Below are 21,773 nucleotides of genomic sequence, written 5' to 3' on the forward strand. Positions count from 1 at the left end.
AGAGAATATCCAAAGACTTGTGTGTGGCTTGAACTTCAGGCCACTGTTCTGCCTCTAGTCCTCCTAGTGTCTACCACAAGATCTTGCAGTTCCTCTCCATACCAGCAAGCCTGCCTGCTGCTGTTGAAGAGATGATGGTTCAGATGATGGCTCAGAAATCTCACCCAGCCTTCCTCTATAGCGGCCTGTACTTGGCATCTTCTGAAGAAAGTGAAGGTCCATATTGTGCCAGCCCTTGCGCCTTTGGGGCTGTTTCAGCTTGGAAATCTTCGGCAGGGCCCTCTCCTCTGTCTCTGCACCCTTTAGGGTGTCCACACTTGTCCTGTGTTGCCAGCATAGCTCTCACCTAGCACTTGAGAGGTCAGTGAGATGATGGCAGTGGAAACCCTGCCATGGTTCCTGGTGGTGCTCCTTAGGGAGAAGGAGGGACAAGGGCAGAGCTTGCTCTTCTTTCACATGAGTTGGTGTAGCACTTAGGCGTGCAAGTCGGGAATGTAATGGGTGACAGCATTTTGGGGGAGAGGGAGGAACAGGAACAGCCCGAAGCAGGTAGAGGGTGGGCTTAGGTTTGCCAGTGCTCCGGAGATGGCTGACAGTGCTCTGAGATGATCTGTATCACCGTGAGGAAACAGTGACTGGAGAAGAAGGGCAGAAAGGTTATCTTCTTCCGACTGGTTTAATGCACCCTTGAACAAGATGCATGTGGAGGTGTGGCCAGGCAACGTGTTTTTCTGAGCAGGTTCCCTGTGGGTAAATGCAGGCATTGTTGGTAGACCTGCATCACTTCGTGTTTGTTCTGTGTCCCGTTTAGCTAAGCCAGTGTTTCTTGGAAATGATTTCGGGAAGTCAAATATTCTCCCCCTGCCTATCACGAGCGTTGCAGAGTTCCCCCAGTTAGTCATTAAGCTGCTTATCACATCTGCACTCAAACGCTGCCATGTGATAAGCTTTCGTGCTGGGTGCTCCACCGTGGTGGGGTGGAACTGGTCGGGCTGCACTGGAAGAAATGCAGGTGTAGGTAGGTCTGCTGCGCTGCAGGACGCGTCTGCAGTCTGCGTTCCCTACAGCCGCTGCCACGCAGTTTTGTAACCCAGCAGAGCGTGCGGTCCTGTACTTACAGCAGAACAGCCTGCTTGCATGGGCAGCTTTGGTGGCACCGTGCCCAGAGGGACAGGTTGTCCCTCTTCGCCTTGTAATTACTCAGTGGCTTTTTCTCAAGACCGTGTTATTCCTGGGTTCAGCAATTGTCCTTCCCTAGAGGTCTGTCCCACCGGGGACCGCGGGCACTTCACCTTCAGACAGCAGAAGTCAGGAGAGATGAAGCCTACCTGGAGTGCAGCTGTTTGTTTAAAGCCCTTTTGGGGCAGTAAGAGCCTCTTTCTATGCCCTTCCAGAAAAAGGCCAGCCTGCTCTGTGCTGAGGGGCGGGGAGATGAAAGGGTTTAGAGAGGTGCAGCCCACGGGGGAAGAAATACAGCAAAATCCTAATGAAGGACTCCCAAGAGTACTCCTATAATTGGGGAATCTGTATTGCTTTGTTATTGTAATTATCACTGAAATAGAAAGATGCATGACTTTTGCTTTATGAGGCCTAAATGAGAGGAGAGTTCCTTTTAGTTTTTGTTTATTTTTTTAAGTAGTTTCTAACTACCTATAGCGAGATAAAAGGAAAGTGCAGCTGCAGTGAGCTTCTCAGATTTATTTCTATTCCATTTGCACCTGGAGTGTGTTCTTAAATTGGGCTCTACCAAAAACTACCTTAGAGGAAGTGTCTTTAAAGAAGCAGGTTTTAGGCATGTCTTCCCATGTCCTAGGTTAGTAAAGATGCGGAGATCAGCTGGAGATAATGTTGTGGTGAAATGTTCTGAAATGAAACGCAGAGCTATGCAACTAACCCATGGACCTCCACCAGTTCAATGACCTTGCTTTTAAAATACATGCTGTGGGACTTGTTACGGAAGCTTAAGGCTTTCTCTAGGGGGGGAGCTGCTGGGTCATCCACAAATGCAGCACAAACGAGCCAAGAAGGTTGAAAATACAAACAACACGGAATAGTAACCAACCTGCCCAACACAAACCTGTTTGGTCTGCCCAGATCAACATGTGGTGGCTCTGAAATCCAAGCAGACCCGTGCATCTTCCATTGTACCAACTGTTTACACAAAGCTGGAAGCTTTCTGCTTTTCTTCAGTTTAAAAAGGATTATATTTGGCAGGAAGCAAGCACAATTCTGAACTAACCAATAATTTCCATTAATTTTCATTAGTCAGTCCCCTGTCTCTCAATTTAAAAACAACTACAACAACAACAAACTCCAATTAGAAGTTCATCTGTTTTAGAGTATTACATTGAAAAAAGCCTCGATAAATTGCTAGGATAGACTTCTGGAAGAGTCTGTATATATCTCATATGTCTTTCTGATCCTTGTAGGTGCAGTTCAGGTTGGGCACAGGAATTAAGTTTCTGCTCTCAAGTTTCCAGTGACTTCTAGACTATTTCATTAAATCACAACCCTGCCAATGGCTCTGTATATTGCACAAGTAATTACTATATCGTATTTGATCCTTGAAATTTCATAGTGTAAAAGGTTATTGCTGTATTTGCTATCCATGCACCAAAACTTAATTTGTGGGTAGCATTTTATGCTATTTGCTTTGTTTTGTGTTAGACTCAGTACAAAGAAGGAACTGGGGTTTTCCTGCTATCCCTCTTTCCAGTGTTTTAAACTGAGACATTGAAATCCAAACATACCTAATATTGTCTGTCTGGTTTTAACATGCTAGTTGGCATTTGTGTCTACTAATGATGTGCCTGAAGGTATCTAAACATTTCCCTTCACTTCAGGACATACTCGTCTACATGTTTTTACATATTTCTTGGTTAGGTTGCTAATGCAGTGCTGTAGAATTTTTTTTCCATAGTTTTTTTCTCTGTGAGCTTGAACTACAACTGAACTTCTTTAAGCTTTGAAAAAATTCAGCTCCAAATCCCTTTAGATCAGCTCCCAATTTCATCTAGTCAATTTAGAGAGTTTTGTTTCTTAAAATTCCCTCAAACAACCATTGTGAAGGAAAAGCATTATTTCTCTGTATGTTTGGCTGTACTGCTCCATAAATGTCTGAAGGTGAGGATTTCTGTCCCTGGGGGTTCTTCCTCCCCCCAGACTTACTTCCTCCAGTGTGCTGGGCCATTCTTACAGGAAATGCAGAGTGGGGAAGGGATCAAATGGGTTCAGAGAAAATGCTTCCCCCCAGGAAAGGTTTTCGAAAGCTAATTTCCTGCCCAGAATCCTATCGGTTGCATCAGATTGTTGTCAGTCTGTCAAAATTCAGGCATCTGTTGTGAGGTAAAGGGGTGACAGAAAAATGCCACATGCTCTAAACAGTATTAAAGGATTAGTGTTTTATTAATGCCATGTGCTGACTAGTAGCTGACTTAAGGTGGGTGAATTTGGTGCCCGTTTCTCTAGCAGATGGTCAGGTTTGTTTTTTTGTGCAACTCCTCATCTTCTGCTACCCAGTTGCATCTGGAAACATCCTGGTATGTTACAGTATTTATGTCAAGGGCATGCTCCTAATCCCTCTAACTCTCGGCTTGTTTTCCATTTGCAGTTTGAAGGGAGGAAGTACTGTGAACATGATTTTCAAATGCTTTTCGCCCCTTGCTGCCATCAGTGTGGTAAGTTTTACGTTGAGGCAAAGTGCTTCCCACTGATCACAAATGGGAAGTCAGCGTATTGCTGGGGGAAGATGTGCAACCCTTCTGTATCTCCTCTGGGAGGTGGCCCCACACATCTGAACTTCCAGAATGAACTAGGCTTCAGAGAACCTGGGGAGCTGCTTTTCCTACAGGTCATCAATCAGTAGGTTTTTTAAAAAAGGTTTGCGTTATTTGAGTGAACAGCTAAGCTGTTGGTCCAGTGACCCAATGAACAGACCATTTCATGGTTATCTGTACCTACATGCATGTGCTTATATTCAGCCCTTCTCATGCAGCTGAAACCCTCCAGCGAGTCTGTCATCCCTTTTGACAGTTATAACCCATCCGTGTTGTCCTCCTCCATGGAAGCAGGGACAGTCTTCATCATCTACTCTTACCATCAGCTGATGAGTCAGCTGGTCCCCTTTCATATTTCTGAAACAAATTCCTTCAGCATCTGATGTCTAACCTGTGTAACGCTGAAGGCTGCCTTTTGTCAATTTGTCTGATGATGTAAATGCTTGCGTATCTGCTACGCTGTAATCAATTGCCAGGTTTTTTACCCTCTGTGTTCTCTGTGTGTGACACATTTGCTTGGGCAGGGCTGAGAAGTCATTACTGTACCATTGCTTGAGCTGGTCGGGAAGCTCTTGTTTTTCCGCGGTGCCTTGGCAAGCCGCTACAACTTCTGCTTATCTTAGTAAGGCCTTTCCCTTGTGCAGAGGGAGGGGCTGGGTGCTGGGAAAGGGGGAAGCAGATGTTCTGGAGCTTTGAATTTAAAGCTGCAGATTTGAACAAGGAGGGGAAAGGGAAGAGGAAGAAGGGGCTTAATGGTGATATCTGAGCAAACCTGAAGTATGCGGCAAACCAGAAAGTGTCTCACTTCATTCCGTCTGCAGGCAGGCCAGTCACTTCCCAAGCATGAGGACCTGTTGTATTCCTCCAGTCACTCTGCAGCCCCCTTCCTTTGTCCCCTTCCTGCTCCTCTGTGCCAGGGCTTCCCCGTCTGCATCCCTGCTTCTGGCCTGCAAAGGATTTTCGCAAACCCTCCTCTCTAACCTCTTCAAACAGAAAGTGCTGCTCTTCCTGCACGCCAGCATTGTTCACACACGGCTCCTCTCTGTTAGCACTGTTACTCGCCTTTGGTGGGCTGGGCAGAGGAGGCTTTACCTCTTCAGCACCCAGGAGCCTTTTGCAGGATACCAGAAGCTGTTCTGGTCCCAGGCAGAGGGGTATGGAGGAGCTACACCATGTATCTCCAGGGTTTCTCCTGCCCAGCTCCACATCTAAAACAGCTTCAGCTGCTCCTACCCTGGCTCCTCATAGCACCGGCTCTGTTAAAAGCTCATCAGTTTTACGGACTGACTTGTTCTGACAGATGGGTTAAAAGTAAGTGACTTTGCTGGAGGGTGTGACTGGCTGGCTGGGCTGCCTCCCAGGTCACTCTGCTCTCTTACCTACAGCGCCTTATGGGTCCTAACTGAAACTGGGCTTTTCCAGTGTTTGGATTTACTAAGGGTGGCCAAAATCAACAGGGCTGTTGTCAGCAGTGATGCCTCAAGCTTTCCTGACGTTTTTAGAGTCCATCAGGTTTTATTCTTGAAAAGCTATGACTTCATGGGAATGCCACAGAGTTGCATGCTAGACTTCCTTTCATCCACATCTGTTATCTGATGGATCGCTCCTCTTTGACAGCTGTTTGATTTGTAGGCTCTTTGGAGCCACGATTCAGCCTTCCTCAGCACCAGGAAGCTGAGCTCCCAGCACGTTTTAGGCAGAGTGCTCTGGGGCACTGCTCAGGGGCCTTGGCTACAACGTCCATGTAGGGAACAACTAAACACGTGTCCCGTGTGTGGTGGACATGGCTCCACTGCCTGTGCAGTGGAGTCACACAGTGCATGCACAACGGTAATTTTAACACTTTTTCAATGCCTTGCAGGACAGGACTCCTTGTGGTAGGTTAGAAGTTGTTGTGTGTGTTGGATTTACTGTTTAGTAAGTGCATTCTCCCACTGCATCTTTGCACTTTGACTTCATAGTTGTTGTTGTTTTTTTTTTTTCTTTTCTGTTTTTTCCAGTAGGTCCAACGCCACCCAAGCTCAGTTCGGTTGTGCTTAGAGTATAGAGCCCCTTCAAGGCTAGATTACAGACCTAGTGGAGTAGAAGCCACTACTGTGTAAATGACAATTTAAAATTGTCCTCTTCTATAAGAGGAGAAAGGCAAAGATGATAAGGAGACAAGAATGCCATATTATATAAAGAACTCTGTATATTTTGCAAGAGTTTGAGATCAGATGAGAAAAAAAACAGATAAAGGACTGGAAAAGGATAATTGCAGAGAGAAGGTGGAAAAAGGCTTATATATAAAGAACAGAAGGTTGTCCATCAGCAAGGACATCTGCTTCTGACCCACAGCACAAAAAAAAAAAAAAAGCAAACAAAAACAACCCAAATTACAGAGTTTAGAACCAGAACTGCAACACTGAAATTATTAATATATTCTACCAGATTTGGGGGGAGGTGGGCAGTATATGAGGAGAGGATGATGATGCAATTGTAGTGATTCACTTGTGGGTTTCTTTTAACTTTGTCTAGCGTGGTATTGTAAATTCTTGTCATTGTGTTTCTTACAGGTGAGTTCATTATTGGTCGTGTTATTAAGGCTATCAACAATAGTTGGCATCCAGAATGCTTCTGCTGTGACATCTGCCAACAAGTATTGGCAGATATTGGATTTGTCAAGAATGCTGGGAGGTAGGTCTTCATCCTTCTGTTACTGCTCATGAATAAAATGAAATGAGAGGTGGGACTTAGAAGTTATGGCCCTTAAAACTTTCCAGTTGAGATGGAGTAACTGAAGTGGCTTTTATGAGAAAAAGGTCTAAGGGTGCATCACAAAATTAAGAATGAATAGCTTAAAATATGCACATAAAATCTTAACCATTTATCTACCTCAACACCAGATTACTTGTCAACACCAGGTCTCATCTGTACCCGGTGACATTTCAGGATTGGTAGGGTACATTCTGATCAGAGAGACAACATTCAGATGTAGAAGTATTGTATTTTTTTAAATCAATTTTTGTTTTTCCAACATTGGCTTCCAATTTGGGTCCAGTTCAGCACCTTATTCATTAATAAATGTTTTCAGCTCATCGGGATCCTTCACTTTTTTACCAGCTGTGATCACAAGGATGTTTTGCAAGTGGATTATATGGCCATGGACTTCATAAGTTTAATATGACATACATGGTTGTTTTTATAGAATTAGGACCTGTGTGGCCATCCAGCTTCCAAGCTAAATTTTTAAGAGTTTGAGAGTAAAATATTCAGCAGTGAGAATCTGTAGTGAACATTGTTTTCTGTGTTTTGACACAGCTTAAATTCAAACAAGTTGAAGAAATGATAGTTCTGTGGTGATTGGAAATACAGTGATAGCCCTCCTTCTTCTGCACTTGGTTTACCTACCAAAGAAATTGTTTTAAAGACTTTTTCTTCCAAAAAAGGCTGATTGAAATGAAGTTCTAATAGATGTTTGATTTATATTTTTCACGGTACTAACTGGTGCTGGTACTTACCTATGTTTTTTATGTTGTTTCAGACATCTCTGCCGTCCTTGCCATAACAGGGAAAAGGCCAGAGGCTTGGGAAAGTACATTTGCCAGAAGTGTCATGCCATTATTGACGAACAGCCTCTCATATTCAAAAATGATCCTTATCACCCTGATCACTTCAACTGTGCAAACTGCGGGTAACTTGAGTTCTGCAAAGGAAGACAAGAAAATGCTGTTTTTATTTGCTTCTTCCGTTTACATTTTAAAGTGAAATCCAGTACTGTTAAACAGTCAAAAGGGAGAGCTTTGGGTTGCATTGTAGCCAGATGTGTGTCTGGTTATCGCTTTTGGGACGGTGGAGTTAGATATTTAGTTCAAACAACAGCTGATATGTTAGGCAGTAATGAAAGATTGTAATCTGCAGCATTTTCTTAGGAAATACGAAGTCTGGGCACAGGTAAATGGTTTTGTAGCAGCAAAATGATTGATAGCTTCTTTTTCTGCAACAAAGGGTAGGAAAGTGATCCTCCTTAGCTGCTTGAGTTACTATCTTGCCCATGTTATTTCTTTTTAGCTGAGTTGCATGAAAAATTTTGTTCTTTCCTTTTAAAGACATTTTCTTAGAAGCTTTCCCTTACCTCATTTTATCAGCTTCTGCAACTGTAGTCTACATAGCTTCATGTTTCTACATCCTCCCCAGATGCACAGATCAGGGGACATTGTAGGATATAGCACACATTATTAGTTGTTTATTTTTGGTACAAAGGAAGCTATCGTTTCAGTGCTGTAGCAAAGGCTGATTTGAAAATCAACCTGTAGTATTGCGTCAGTGCCAGTGTCAGCTCATATTTTTCTTTCTCTGATGTTTTATACCACAGGGAAAATGTAAAGAATTGCATTTTCCTTTCAGTTTATGTAAAGCTAAAATAAACAGGTGATAAGAGGACCAGAATAGAAGCCAAGCATGACTACAGCTTTCAAACACGTTTGAAAACAGCTCAGTAGCTATTTTCAGAGAGACTTAATGCATTGTACTTAGCAGGGTTTTCTCAGTTTACTATGGAATCAGTCTTGTTTCAAAAAAAAAAAAAAATGAATTGCCATATTTGATGCTGCTAGATCCATTATTGTAGTATAAATCCAATTTCTAAAACAAATGCTAAAAATTAGATTATCTCCAGAAACTCTCAAGAGTTGAAATCATTCAGTTCCTTTATTCATGCTCTCAATTAATTAACTTTTGAACAGGAAGGAGCTTACTGCTGATGCTCGTGAGTTGAAGGGAGAATTATATTGTTTACCCTGCCATGACAAAATGGGTGTCCCCATCTGTGGAGCATGTAGAAGACCAATTGAAGGACGAGTGGTGAATGCTATGGGCAAACAGTGGCATGTGGAGGTAAACAATAGCTGATACATTGTCTTTCACAAATGTAAATATTAACATACCTGGAATATTGCTGATCAGTCTACATGAAAGGATTAGAAAAGTATGCAGGAATAATGAGTATATACATTCTCCTAATCCTATTTTCAACCTTCTCATGTCTGGTCTTTCACTGTGAAATGAGAGTAATTTCCAACCTTGCAGAGACCTTTGACTGTGAAGCTAAAATCATTAATCAGAGGAAGCACTGCCAGGCCCTTATAGAAGAAAATTTCACAAAGTGAAGAGCGGGATATATGGAAAGGCAGTAAAGTTCTGTGATAACTGTAATATTACTGGGCACCATAATATTCTTAAGTCTTTCACAGTTAACCTGCTACAGGTAAAGCACTTCATGGGAGGGTTTCATATTTCAAGGGCATGTACAAGACTTAGTTCCATATCTTCGTTTTAAATTAGGAAGATAAGTGGTCTATTCCTTTTGTTTAGAAAATCTCCTCCAGCAAGAGCTTTCTTCACAAGAGTGTAATGATGGTGCTTATTATTTAATCTCTCTTCATTCTGTTCGTTGATAACACATCACTTTGCTTCCTTTTTTTGTAACTTTTGGATTGAAATGTTGAAGACAAGTTTTAATTCTCCTTTTCAAGAGAATCAGTGGCTCAGTAGACGTGACATTCACATTGTTTGATTTGCTTTCCAGAAAAAATACAGTTACTTCCAAGTAATCCAAAAATGTATATAATTTTCTTCATAGCATTTTGTTTGTGCGAAATGTGAAAAGCCATTCCTGGGTCATCGTCATTATGAGAGAAAAGGCCTGGCATATTGTGAAACCCACTACAATCAGGTAAGGTTGCATATTTTTAGAAATTGTGTTGTTAAACTCATGTATTGATTTTATTAAAGGAGATGGAAGACCATAGATATTCTTCTGATTTCTCATAATCACCTGTGGTTATAAAGCTAATTAGCAGATGTTCTGTTGCAGTTAATTTATATCGGTTTCTCTAATTATAAATCTGGCATTGAAAAACATAACTGCAGGGATTTCACAAAGACTAGATGGGCTAATCAGTATCGAGTTGTTCTTCAAGCTTAGTGGCGCTTATGTAGAGCTGTTTCAAGCTTTTGCATATCTGCGAGATGAGAGCAGCTAATAACACCGAATCTTTCCCAAGAAATATAAGAAGATTTGCCATTCAGGAGCTGTGGTTTGACACGAAGCCTTTGTGAGTAGCGTGTTTTTTTTCTGCTACTCTAAGATGATCCTATGTTAGGATACACAGCATCACCCAGCTCATTCGTTCAGCTGCCTAAGACTACAAAGACTTAATTTGTCAGAGGACACCACCTAGTGACCACTTGCATTTAAATAAGAGCTATATACAGTTCCCTGCAGACGCCCTTAATTGTGCAGTGCAGCACTGTAAGGTATAAACCATTATTATTTGGAAGCCAACCACAAGGTGTCACGTACACACCTTTGCTTGGCTGAAGTAGGCATTATCTCTGGGAGTTGTAAGGCATCTGCTAATTACAGATGGATTCTTAATTTGTCAGCGATGAAGGGCAGATGATTGAAATGTTGCTGGCACACTTGTAGGCAATAAATGCCGTGACATTAGTAGAAATAGCTGCATCCATGACAGGGCAAGAACGTACACCAGGCAAGAGTTGTATGTTGAAGGAATGTCATTCGCTACATCAGCTCCTACAGTTAGAAAAAAAATACATGAAATTTTGGGCATACAAAACCATTCATAGATAGTTACATTGTGGACAGATGTTAAGTATGGAAATGGAATGAAGGATTTCTGGCCTTTTATTTATTGATTGATTGATTTTAAGAAAAATAAATTAAGCATAGCATTTCCTTACAGCTTTTGCCAGAAAAAGTAGCATGTTGTTCTAGTCTTGCTTTTAAGTCCAAATGTTAAATTGGATGATTACTAAAGATCTGTATGTGACTTTGCTGTATTTTAAATGTTCAGGATTAGAGAAATAGTAAAACAAAACAACACAACATTTTTAGAGTGTCAAGCAGATGTAAACAGATGTTTTCATCTTCAACATTACAGAGACTTTTTCTGATAAGATGATGCAAAACTTAATTGGAAAACAAAAGCAGACCTGCTAATTTTCTCTTTTTTTTTACTGAAATAAACAGTAAAGCTACTGTGCCCATCAGCCAAAATAGAGTGTTTTGTTATTTTGAGAAGCTACTCTTGATAAAATCATTCAATTAAAAATTCATTACTTCTCCTTCCTCTTCAGCTGTTCGGTGATGTTTGTTTCCATTGCAATCGTGTGATTGAAGGAGATGGTAAGCACTTTTCTGACTGTTTTCTTAACGTTACATTTTGATGGAAGTTCTTTCTTAACAGCAGAAGTAAGGCCGTTGTTGAATCCCTGGCTGTTCTCATTAAACCAAAACAGGCCATTATCTTGATCAGAAATTAGGATAGATCTGATTAGTCAGAGGCCAAATAGTAGGAAGACCTTGTAGTGAATGTTTTGTGATAGTGGAAGATCACCCAGCGTCTAAAGAGAGCTGTGGTCAGCTGGAAACCCTTTAGTAACAAGGAAAGGCCAGGGATGCTGGGAGATGCACTGGTGGCTTCCTGCCCCACCTACCTTAAAAATGAACACATGCAACTGTGAGAATGACTACACTGGCATCTTCTCAAATGAATTTAGGGATCATGATCCGGATTTGAAAAAGAATTTAGATATTTAAAGATTTAGGTGGGCTTTCTAATGGTTTTTTTTAAGTGCCTAACTTTCATTATTTCAATCCACTTCCTGGAGGTATTTGCCTATCTATCTCAGGCACCTGTCTTTTGAAAATCTAGGCTGATGATAATTTCACAAAACCAGGAAGGAATTGTAAAGATCTGTCCTGTGAAGGCATAAGCGGAAATGAGTGCTTTAATTTTGGGGGGCAGGGGGAGGGATTATTTTGGATGCTTTTTGGCATTTTATCATAGCTGGTTGTCCAAAGGCAAATCATTCTACCTGCAATAATGCCACATTACTTTGTTCCTGGTTACACCTGCCTGAAGTAAACACTGTAATACCAATGTTAGCCTCACCTAAACCAAAGCTATTAGCAAAGTGGGCGGAAGCCTCTAGCTTTTAAAAGGAGCCATAAGGTAGTTCATAGTCATGTAAATATAGGGTGAGACCCACATTCTGGGAATGTGCTTTCCCCACATTTTTGGGACTGGACTGTACCTGCAGAACAACAATCCAGAAGGCTTTGGAGGAAGCTGTATCTTCCCCTTCGCTGAAATCCTGAATGAAGAGAACTGGGGCTTGAAGCGAATGAATAACTCAGCCTTGCCTGATCACCACATCTCTGTGTGTTTCTTACGTTACATCGTGTAATCTGACTCCCATATTGTATGTGTCAGCCACTGAACTGAACAGATTGAAATGTCGTCATTTCTTTATTTTCATGGTGTGTCTTCAATTATTCTACATTTCTTCTTTCACTCCTGCACAGAAATTTGACACTGCTGTCACAAATGATGAGTATCCAGTACTTTATTTTCTCTCTCTCTGGTGAAACAGACATCTGTGGCAACAGTTTTTCAAGAGAGTGTCTATGACTGTATTGGAGAGGTTGCTTATAAGCGAAGACTTTCATCTGCTTAGTATTATTTTGGCAAGCGGGTGAATAACTGTATGCTTCTGTGGATGTGCTTGGCCCAATAGTGTAGGAAAAAAAAGTTTTGCATGACAATGTGCTGGTTCTGTTTGCTGCTGACAAAATGTTGCATTTTAGGAGAAAAGCATTGCATTGCCCTGGATCCTCTACATTTGGTTAAAAAGAGAAGCAAGTTTTGGCAAGGAACATTGGGAAGGTATACTGTGAAAGAGAGGAGGAACAGAAAAGAGAGATAAAGAACAAAGAGAAAAAGCTTTCTCTCCAAAACAAAGAGTAAAAATATATTCATGTTTATCATGATAAAGTGATTTATCTCGTTAGTCCATAACTTTTTTTCACTTTGGTACCTCTGATTTACCAGCAGTGTCCTGATTCCTAGCTTCAAGTTAGTTTCTTCAGCCAGGCAAGTGCTATAGTTGATGGCACTGCGGTCTGAGCAGGGTCTGGGGAATGAAACAGAATAAAAACATAAACACCCTTTTGCTGGATTGCTTTTCAGCTGAAAAAGTCTCCTGGTCATGTTTGAAACATGGCCTCATAAAACAGTTGCCTGAGGTCAGCATGCTATGAGATGAGGTAGAAGCAAGCAACGCGAGTCAGAAATTTGTTAAAATGGTCTTGCTGGTGACCATAGCATTGTATGTACCCTCAGAGACAGCTTTATCAACACTTCATGGTCCCACTGCACAGCATTCACATGTACCTATGTGCCTTCCTAGTCTTGCCATGTTATTGTTATGGTCCTCAATACTTGATATAAGAATCAAATGATTGTTCTTCATGTCTCGTGAACATTACAGCTTTTTCTTTATATGTATATTTTTTGTAATGCTAATGATTTCCTTTTTCTTTTCACTTGCTCTAGTTGTGTCTGCTCTGAATAAGGCATGGTGTGTGAACTGTTTCGCTTGTTCAACCTGCAACACTAAGTTAACACTCAAGTAAGTTTATTGATAGGTGTGATGCCTTCAAAATGGATCGGTGGTTATCTTTACAGTGGAAATGTTGCTGTAGTTTAACTGTTACGGTACAAAAACCATACAATCAGCACTGAGAAAATTGCGCCTGTTTCTTCCTCTTGCTCTATTTACTAATCTACATCTTTTTCAGCTGTCTGTTCAGTTCTTCCTTCAGTTAAGTCTTCTTAACTCTCCTCCTTTTCTGTCCCTTTATTTTTTCTGTTTAACTCTAAAGGGATAAGTTTGTCGAAATTGATCTAAAACCTGTCTGCAAACATTGTTATGAGAAAATGCCAGATGAATTTAAGCGACGCCTTGCCAAACGGGAACGTGAAGCGAAGGATAAAGAGAAGCAGAAAAAGAAAAAGCCAATCTGTCTGTAAACTTTTTTTCCTTCTCACCACCACCTCTGCTCCTTTCTTCTTTGGTTAGTGCTAAGGGTGCTTTTATTTAAAATTTTTGCATGCATTCATGGCAATCAAAACCAAAATATTTTTCACACAACTGCAAACTCGGAATAATGTTATTTCATTATCTTATGTTTAGTCTGCCTTGCTCTGCAATGAGATTTGAAAGGCCTTTTAAGTGACACAGCTAATAAATATGGACACTTGGGAGAAGACTGCATAACTCGCATGCAGTACTGTAATTACTGTCTACAATGTATATAACCTTGTGGCAGTAACTTCATAGACATGTATAAATTGGAGCTGTATTTTTTTGTCTGTGCACATATGCTATGATACTTACTTTTTTCAATATCCTTGCCATTAAAAATGGGACTTTTTTTTTCTTTGCCTTGTCATTTTAGGAATAAATTTGTTGAATTTGATATGAAGCCTGTCTGCAAAAAGTGCTATGAAAAGTTTCCTCTAGAGCTGAAGAAAAGACTGAAGAAACTAGCTGAAACTTTGGGAAGGAAGTGAAGACTTATCTGCTCTCCCTGTTCTTTATGAAAATGTTATACGTATTACTCGTGGGGGGGGGGGGGGGACTTTGAGGCTGCAATCAGAGAACAGATTGTGATGCATGCCTTTCAATCAAATCGAGATATTTTGAAATTTTCCATTCTCTATACATGTACATGTATACTTATTTGTTGATAAATAGGCCACACTTACAGACTAAATTAAATATCAACTCACCTGAAAGGTTTCTGACCCTGATAATGCAGTTGAACTGGTACAAGTGCACCATTGTGCACAGTAATCTCTGTGGAATTTTAGATAGAAAATACTCTTGTGAATACCTGCAAAGACACACTTTGCAAATGTGTCCAACGTTACGGACACGTAGTGTCATTTATATTACTGAAAGTATCGATGTGCAAATTAAGCATGAGGATAAAACTTTAAGTGTCTAGGGCAAGAAACCAAACATACCTCACTTCGTGGAAAAAAAACATGCCTAGATTTCAGGTCAAATAGTCTCATTAAGGAGCCTGGTTTCAGATGATTTGAAAAGTATCGTGTTTCTAAATACAGTCACTGTACAAATGACCTGCTTCTGATAGTTTGTGCTTACATGATGAATCTTTGTACATCAGACTTAGCATGAAATATCTATATGAAGTCTATATTCCTACTGCAAGAAATGAGCATACTCAGAACTACTTGAATTTTGCTATATTCCATTCAGAGTAACACATTAACTTTTATATATGCTTTTGCATTGTATTTACTTTTTGTGCCTTATTCTGCTGGACCATACATAACAGTGTTCCATTAAATATATATATATAGTTTTATTTTTATTTCATATTTTTATGCAGAAACTATATACAAGGTATTTTCAAAAGATAACATACTTTGCCTTAATTATTCAGGATGCAAGAGGAATTTTGTTACAAATGTGAACACCTGAGGTTTAAATTTAGCTTCTTGGCTTCTTTAACTTCTACAACAGTAATGGAAATGCATATTTCAATTAACTGGCAATATTACTTTTACACTGTGAGTGTAAATATATGTGGTTTGATCCTGCTAGGATCTATTTCTTTAGTCATCCTCAAGAACTGAGCTCACAAGGCATCAGAATTCCTTATAACATACACCTGATTGTTTTATACCGTTGACTTCTATTCATGCACACCTGTTATATTTTTCCTTTTTCTATTGAAAATACAGTTACTTAGGAATTCTTGATGGTACTGTGTTATCAAGTACACGTGTTTTTTTTTTCTTTTTCACACTAGTGACTTACACGGATTTTGTGTAATTGCATCATAGCAAGCAAAATTTCCTTTCCTGTTTATGGAAAACTAGTTGCTTCAAAACATCTTTCCAGTGTCATCAATAAAGGCTATGTTATTAAAACTTGTATCACGTCTCTTAAATGAGTGTTTGAGATGGGTGGAAAAGCGGCGAGGCAGCCTTTCTTCCCTATGCTTCTACCTGTGACTATGTAAATACTTCCTTATCCTGATTTAAAGGAGACATACGCCTAACCTACGTATGCACTTTAGTTTTTAGGTTTAAGAAAGAAACTGCAGTTTGTTTCATAACGAACAACTTGGTTCTTCTGGCTGTTTTCTGAATCGGCACAGTCACTAGGTTTTCCTAAAGAAAATACCTTGTCTGAGTTTAAAATGCATACCTTCCTACCACATTTTTCTCTCCTGTTTTCAATGTAATGCGGCTTTCACCTCAAACCTACAGTTTAGTGCTAGGTAAGGTATTTTTTATTGTTATTATTGTATATATTTATTCAGTACAGTAACAGTTCAGTAGCTGAATGCAGTCCTTATTGTGTTCATGACAAGAAGTCCTCTCCCCCCCCAAAAAAAAAGTTTATATAACTAGCCTGATAACACCGTTGGGATTTTGGACTATGCAATGGATCCAGGAGACCACTCTCAGCAATACGTCCTTTAAATTGTAATTCAGTTCTTCTAGTTTTCTCACGCTCCACTGAGAGCATGCACAGCCCTACTGCTCAAAGAGTGGGGTGGAAACAGTCCCTGACCCCGAGAGGCATGGCCTGCCTTGCGTGGTTATATCCACCCAGCACACGGCAGCCTCGTTTGCACCTCCTGCAGGCTCTGCGGTAACCCTGTGACCTGAAGTCAATGTTTTTTGCTGTTTCCAAGTTCTTGATCATGAAGACTGCGCTCTGGTGCAGTAGCACCAAGGTCGTGGCCTCTGTGTCATTAACACCAGTGTATGTGTTTCAGACCCCACTGTGTAGCACTAAGAGCATGCAAGGGTTCAGGGGTTCAAAGCCTGCTGCGTCACAGAAATATTTCTGAAGGATGGGGCCGCTAGAGGCCAGGTAGTCCAAACCTCTGCTCAAAGCAGGTCTAACTTAAAAGCTGCACCAACACCGAAAGTCTTACCCAGCCAAGTTTTGAGTATCTCCAAGGAAGATCTCACAAGCCTCTGTAGGCAGTATGTCACAGTGTTTAATCACCCTCCAGGTGTTTTTTTTTTTTTTCTTCTATTCTTATTATTGGAGCCCTCTCTCCAGTGGAGGGTTGCCCAAATTCACACTGCTCCCTTGGGAGCTGTCTTTGGAGTGAACTATCATTGAAAGAATACCCATGGATTTTGTCATCAAGAGCATTATTAAAAGCAGTGCAAAACAGGGAGGGAGCTAGCAATTAGACAATTAACCTGGACAATTACAGGTCTAGTGCTGAAGCTTACTTCCTGGTCTGTCAGTATTATAAATATTTCACATAGCTGGACGTGCTTTCTTTAAAGAGGCTGAGTTTATTACTGTTTTTTTGAACCTTGACCCCTACTAGGTCTCTCAAAGGAGGCTGTGGGCCTGGGATTTAGGAACGGATGCCTCAGCTTTGCCCCCTTTTTACTGCATGGGATCAATCATGCATGAGCAAGAGAGATTCCTTTTGAAGCTCCTGCTTAGAATAACAGTAGGGAGCGCTTCAGAAAGCCCAATGGATGTAGCTGTAGGGGGAAGGAGCTGAGCCTAAAGCCTTTCTGCCTCCAGCAGTGGCAAATCCTGAGCTCAGTTCCTACCAAGGTATCAAGATGTGTAGTGAGCCAAGCTGAGTATGGTCTGGTTGCAAGGTTAGCACTAGAGCCGGTCAACTGCTGGCCTGTCTGGTGGGCTACCTTCCTGGTGTTGCAACCACTGGGGACAACGTGGTGCTAATTCCACAGAGATGCCGACCAGCGTCAAGGCACTCGACCTTGTCTGTATGAAGGCAATTTCACACGCCTCCCCATGATGAAAAGCAAAAATTTCCTCCAGTGACTCCCAAGCCAGCTCTCGGATTCTCCTCTGCACCAGCGCTAAGACTTCTAATCCTCAGCCTGGCAGGTGTTGACAAACTGCTTGTAACCCCAGTCATTTAAAAAGCAGAGGGAAAAAAAAACCACGCTAATTCTTCTTATGGAATTAGAGCCAATGTGTAAAGAAATCACCATTAATAGAGCAAATAATAAAAGAGAGGGTTAACTCTGGTTAACTAGGGTTAGGGTGTTAGGTGGCTGCTGCTGATCTCCTTACAGAAACAAGGTGGATACTTGATTTTTCCTGCAAAGATGGTAGGAGTTGTGGAGATGTCGGTAGTGCTTAGGTGTAGCAGGAAACTTGTGTATGTCAATGGGTTGCTAGAGACTGAGAAGGGGATGAATTTTTAATGAAGAGATATTCACAGAGGTATCACACGACTCAGGGACAGCCCAGTGGCCACATTTTGACCAAAGTGACTGGAACTTGCAGAAAAGTGAGCTGGGCACCTCCAGCAAGCGGGCTCCTGCTGGGAATTAAGCCATGGGGCAACTGCCTTACGGCTTAAAAAAAAATAATAATAAAAATAGTTTAAACCTCCTGTCTCAAGCTTTGCAGCCTGCTCATCTTAACAGCTGCTCCCAGCTGATTTCTGAAGGGCCATTTCCAAACTCATTTCCTAACGCCCCGTCACGGAACCCCAACGACCGCCCCCAACGGCCGGCCGCCAGCCCCGCGCATGCGCTGCAGGCGGGGTGGCCCCACCCAGCGCCCCGCCCCTCACTGTGGCGACAGCTTCTGCGCGTTCACGGGGGGCGGGCGCCGTGGGGCGCGCGGGGGGAAGTTTGCGTAACGCGCGGCGGCTCCTGCGCACCCTCCGCAGGGCGGGCGCCGCAGGGGCGCGCGGGAACGTATGTAGCGTGCGCAGCGTGCGCAGCGTGCCCAAGGTGGGGCGTACGCGCTACGCGGCGGGTGCCCCCGCCGGGAGCGGCGCGGCGCGGAGCAGAGCCCGGCCGGGCTCGGCGCCGCCGCGGCCGCCATGTTGAGGCGCAGCAAGGCCGAGGTGGAGCGCTATGTCGCCACCTTGCAGGCCGCTGCGCCTTCGCTGAGAGAGGTGAGTGAGGCGTCGCCGTTTCCCTTGGCCCGGGGGGGAGAGGCGGCCGGGGCCCCGGTTGGCTTGGCTGAGGGTTGGGGTTGGGGTGGCCGGCTTCGGGGGGGGGGGGGGTTGGGGCTACCCCTGCCCCGCGGCGCTTCACGGACGGGAGGGGGTTTTTAGCAGGGTTTTCCTCGAGGCCGGTGCGAGGGAAAAGGGGTTTCCTCACGGGAAACGTCGCGGGTCTTTCCTCCGGCCGGTGAGCCCTGGGTTTGCTGTAGGAGGAGCCCGCCGGGAGTTACAGAGCCGTTCGGGTTTGTGGGCCCCTGGTTCCTAACTTCCCGGCGTTACTTCCCTTCAGAAACTGAACTCACAGATAGGCAGCACGCCGCCTTAAACTTTCAGTTTCCTTTACGTGCGGCGCGGTTAATATTTCTGGGCGGCCGCTTCGTGAAGCGGCAGCGTCGAGGGAGGGAGAGCCGGGAGAAAACGGCTCTGCTCTCTGTCACTAGCCGGGCACAGGGGTGAAAAACTCCAAGCGTTCCTATTATAGCTGGAAAATGCTACGCAGGTCTCAGCCGACTGATGCAATTCATGGGGCCCTAATCCTGAAAGATGCCGTTCTGCTGCTCTGAATTGGTTTTATCGCAGAGGCAGAATATTTAGCAGCCTGAATGTGCCCGAGCTAACCATTATACGTTAGGGACTGCATGCAGGGCCTGTGTACACCATCGTTTGTGCCTTTCCCAACAGCAACAAAATTGTCCTGTGACTTTGTTTATTCGACTTGGGTGCTGTTTAGATTAGACGGTGTCAAGTGCATCGCTGCCAGACTCACAGATACTTTTCCACAGTTTTGATATTTCTGGTGGACTCAACAAAAAACATTTCCTCTCCTTTTCTTGTGCTCAAGGCCACTGGATGCATTTAGTTTTGACTTTTGAGCGATGTTTACAACTGACTGTGTCGCACAGTCCACGGTGGAAATAGTTACTGGTTTCCTTGTTGTGTTGATTTCAGAGGGAAGGGTCTTACAAGGCTGCAAGCGTTTATTTTGAGGTTTCTTTTCATCCCTGTATACAAGGTGTCAAGTTTGACTCCACTCTGGCATGTCAGTGCGTCTTTGTGATACCTGAAAATATGGACTGAAGACTAGGAGGCCTGCTTTCATTTAAATTCACTTTTTAAAGTTTTACGTAGATAACTTCAGGGTGGGAGAGGGGTGAAGACTGGCAGTTTGAGTGTGTTTAGAATGTAGACAGTTGTTTAACGTTTTGCACCGTAGACCTAACTACCTCCAGTATTTTGGAGTTCACAAACAAAACCTGCTTTTGATCTGATGTTGGGAGCTCAGATTTTAAATACATGTTATCTAGCTTCTACCTTGAAGTTTTTGCTTGTGACTTTGTAGTTTCATAGCTCATTCCTTTGACTCATTTCCTCCTGCCCGTGCTTCTGCCATCTTGCCCTCTTGCTTGCTCAGTCTTCTGTTTTGCCTTTTTTTTCCACTTTCGTTTCCCTGTTTTATTCCTCCATAAATACCTTTCACCTTTCATCCCCAGAACAAGTGTGTTCAAGTTATCTCAGACTGGTAACATCAGAAATAAATTAATGCATCAATGCATTTTGTATATAAACTGAGAGTAAGTGGGATTTCTTAGTTGAGGAGAAAGCATTGTCTACCTATATTTAAACAGTTGTATGTGACATGTACTAGAGCAGGACTAAATAGCATCTTCTTGTTTAGTCTATCAGATTTAGGGATTCGTTTTGCAACCTTGTTACATTGGGGAAAAAAAAACTGTACGTTAAATGTAGCTGACTCCATTCTTCTACACTCTTTAGTCAGAAGTGTTTATGAGCTGTTACAAGTATTAAGGCTTGTTGCTTGCTTCACCAGTAACCTCAATTTCACGTTAGTAGCCTTCGCCGGTTACTGGAAAAACATTGTTTTCCAAATCCCACATCTTTCAAAAACAAAGCTTTGGATATGAGGAACGGACTGGAGCTGATAACTAGTTATCAAATTCAGTCTCTCAAAAGTATTAGAAGGGTCTTCCTATTCAATTACTTTGAAAGTGTTGTACGTCTAAAATGTGCTTGTCGTGTGTTTTCCCCTTCAGAAATCGTTGAAAGGATTCCTTTTTGCTAAGCTGTATTTTGACGTCAAAGAGTATGATCTTGCTAAAAGGTAACACACGTTGATGTATGCTGTTATTCTGTTCTCTAAAGCATAATAGAAAAGCTAAATGAATATGAAGTAGACTGGAGAAATCAAGATCACTATCATGCTGCTTTAAGGTAGCAGTAGACATGGGTATCAGATGCTGTTTAAATCTTTATAAAACAGCAACTTAGATAAATATCTATGTGATATTGAAAAACTTACCGTTTGAAATGGCTTTTATTCCACTGTATTATGAAGTTATTACAGTTTCTGTGAAGTTATTACAGTTAGAGTTTCTTTTTTTAATAAACACCAATACTTGCTGGCAAATAAGTAGCATCTGTACATGTAAAAATAATGTTGTTCTGTACTTTAAGGTCCAGACCAGGTATCTAGAACCAACCATGACTGCATTTCCTGTGTCACATGTTAAATTCCTGCTTCAGTTCTATGGAGGCTGGGGGGGAGGACAGAGAGACTCATATTATTGAGGAATATTGATCCTTTTTTTTTTCCTGTTCTGTAGGTACATGTATACATACCTCAGTGTGCAAGAGAGAGATCCGAAAGCACACAGATTTCTTGGACAAATTTATGAAGCTGAGGGCAACACTGAAAAGGCTTTTGGATGTTACAAGGTAAACACTCCACTGACCTCCAATGTCCTGCTTTAATCCATTGCAAAGGGACTTTTAAAATCATGCAGTTCTGGACATTTCTTAAATGCATAAAAGAAAACATATTTGTGGAAAAAGTGTAATATGTATGCTTTCCGTTGCCAAATGCGTATATGATGTACTGCAGAGGGGATTCTTCATTTGACATGATTTGCTTCAGCAGTATTTTTTTTAAGTTGATTCTTTTGTGACCTAGACTGGGTCTTCGTGCTACCTGCTATTAAATTCTTTCCATATCGTACGTTGCCCTTTGGACTAAGGATCTGTGACTGCTGTCGAATTCCCTAGCAGGGGCTCTGATGACAGCAGTAATCTAGTTGCTACTGGAAGACTAGACCTAGGGTGTTTTCTAGTTGTTTGTATTTATT

At 42.1% G+C, this 21,773-nt stretch overlaps 3 protein-coding genes across 4 annotated transcripts in view; 2 read left to right on the forward strand and 1 right to left on the reverse strand.

Annotated features, from left to right (window-relative positions):
* LOC310892163 (tumor necrosis factor receptor superfamily member EDAR-like) overlaps positions 1-7,304 on the reverse strand; it is a 51,210-nt gene extending 43,906 nt beyond the window's left edge. Inside the window, exon 1 of the mRNA XM_083819552.1 lies at positions 7,277-7,304. The gene's annotated coding sequence lies outside the window, so the exon portion shown is untranslated. The remainder of the gene's footprint in view (positions 1-7,276) is intronic.
* Positions 24-15,590, forward strand: LOC310892169 (LIM and senescent cell antigen-like-containing domain protein 1). 2 transcript variants are annotated; one of them, XM_083819570.1, is made up of 9 exons: positions 24-2,539; positions 3,611-3,677; positions 6,332-6,452; positions 7,300-7,449; positions 8,501-8,651; positions 9,397-9,489; positions 10,917-10,965; positions 13,178-13,253; positions 14,083-15,590. In XM_083819570.1, exons 1-9 carry the CDS (start codon positions 2,519-2,521, stop codon positions 14,195-14,197), a joined length of 843 nt encoding a protein of 280 aa, XP_083675696.1. In that variant the 5' UTR covers positions 24-2,518; the 3' UTR covers positions 14,198-15,590. The 2 variants fall into 2 exon arrangements, with proteins under 2 accessions (XP_083675696.1, XP_083675695.1); XM_083819569.1 differs by lacking the exon at positions 24-2,539 and having other exon boundaries at positions 3,189-3,677.
* A 2,682-nt stretch (positions 15,591-18,272) lies between these two features.
* The window catches only part of LOC310901812 (ranBP2-like and GRIP domain-containing protein 3), a gene marked incomplete at its 3' end in the record, with an annotated part of 75,395 nt that continues 71,894 nt past the window's right edge, over positions 18,273-21,773 (forward strand). Inside the window, exons 1-3 of the mRNA XM_083842227.1 lie at positions 18,273-18,582; positions 20,685-20,752; positions 21,255-21,366. Of these exons, the coding sequence (XP_083698353.1) occupies positions 18,508-18,582; positions 20,685-20,752; positions 21,255-21,366 (255 nt within the window). The 5' untranslated portion in view covers positions 18,273-18,507. The remainder of the gene's footprint in view (positions 18,583-20,684; positions 20,753-21,254; positions 21,367-21,773) is intronic.

Source organism: Anser anser, assembly GCF_964211835.1.
Source record: "Anser anser genome assembly, chromosome: 1".
Taxonomy (NCBI): Eukaryota; Metazoa; Chordata; class Aves; order Anseriformes; family Anatidae; genus Anser; species Anser anser.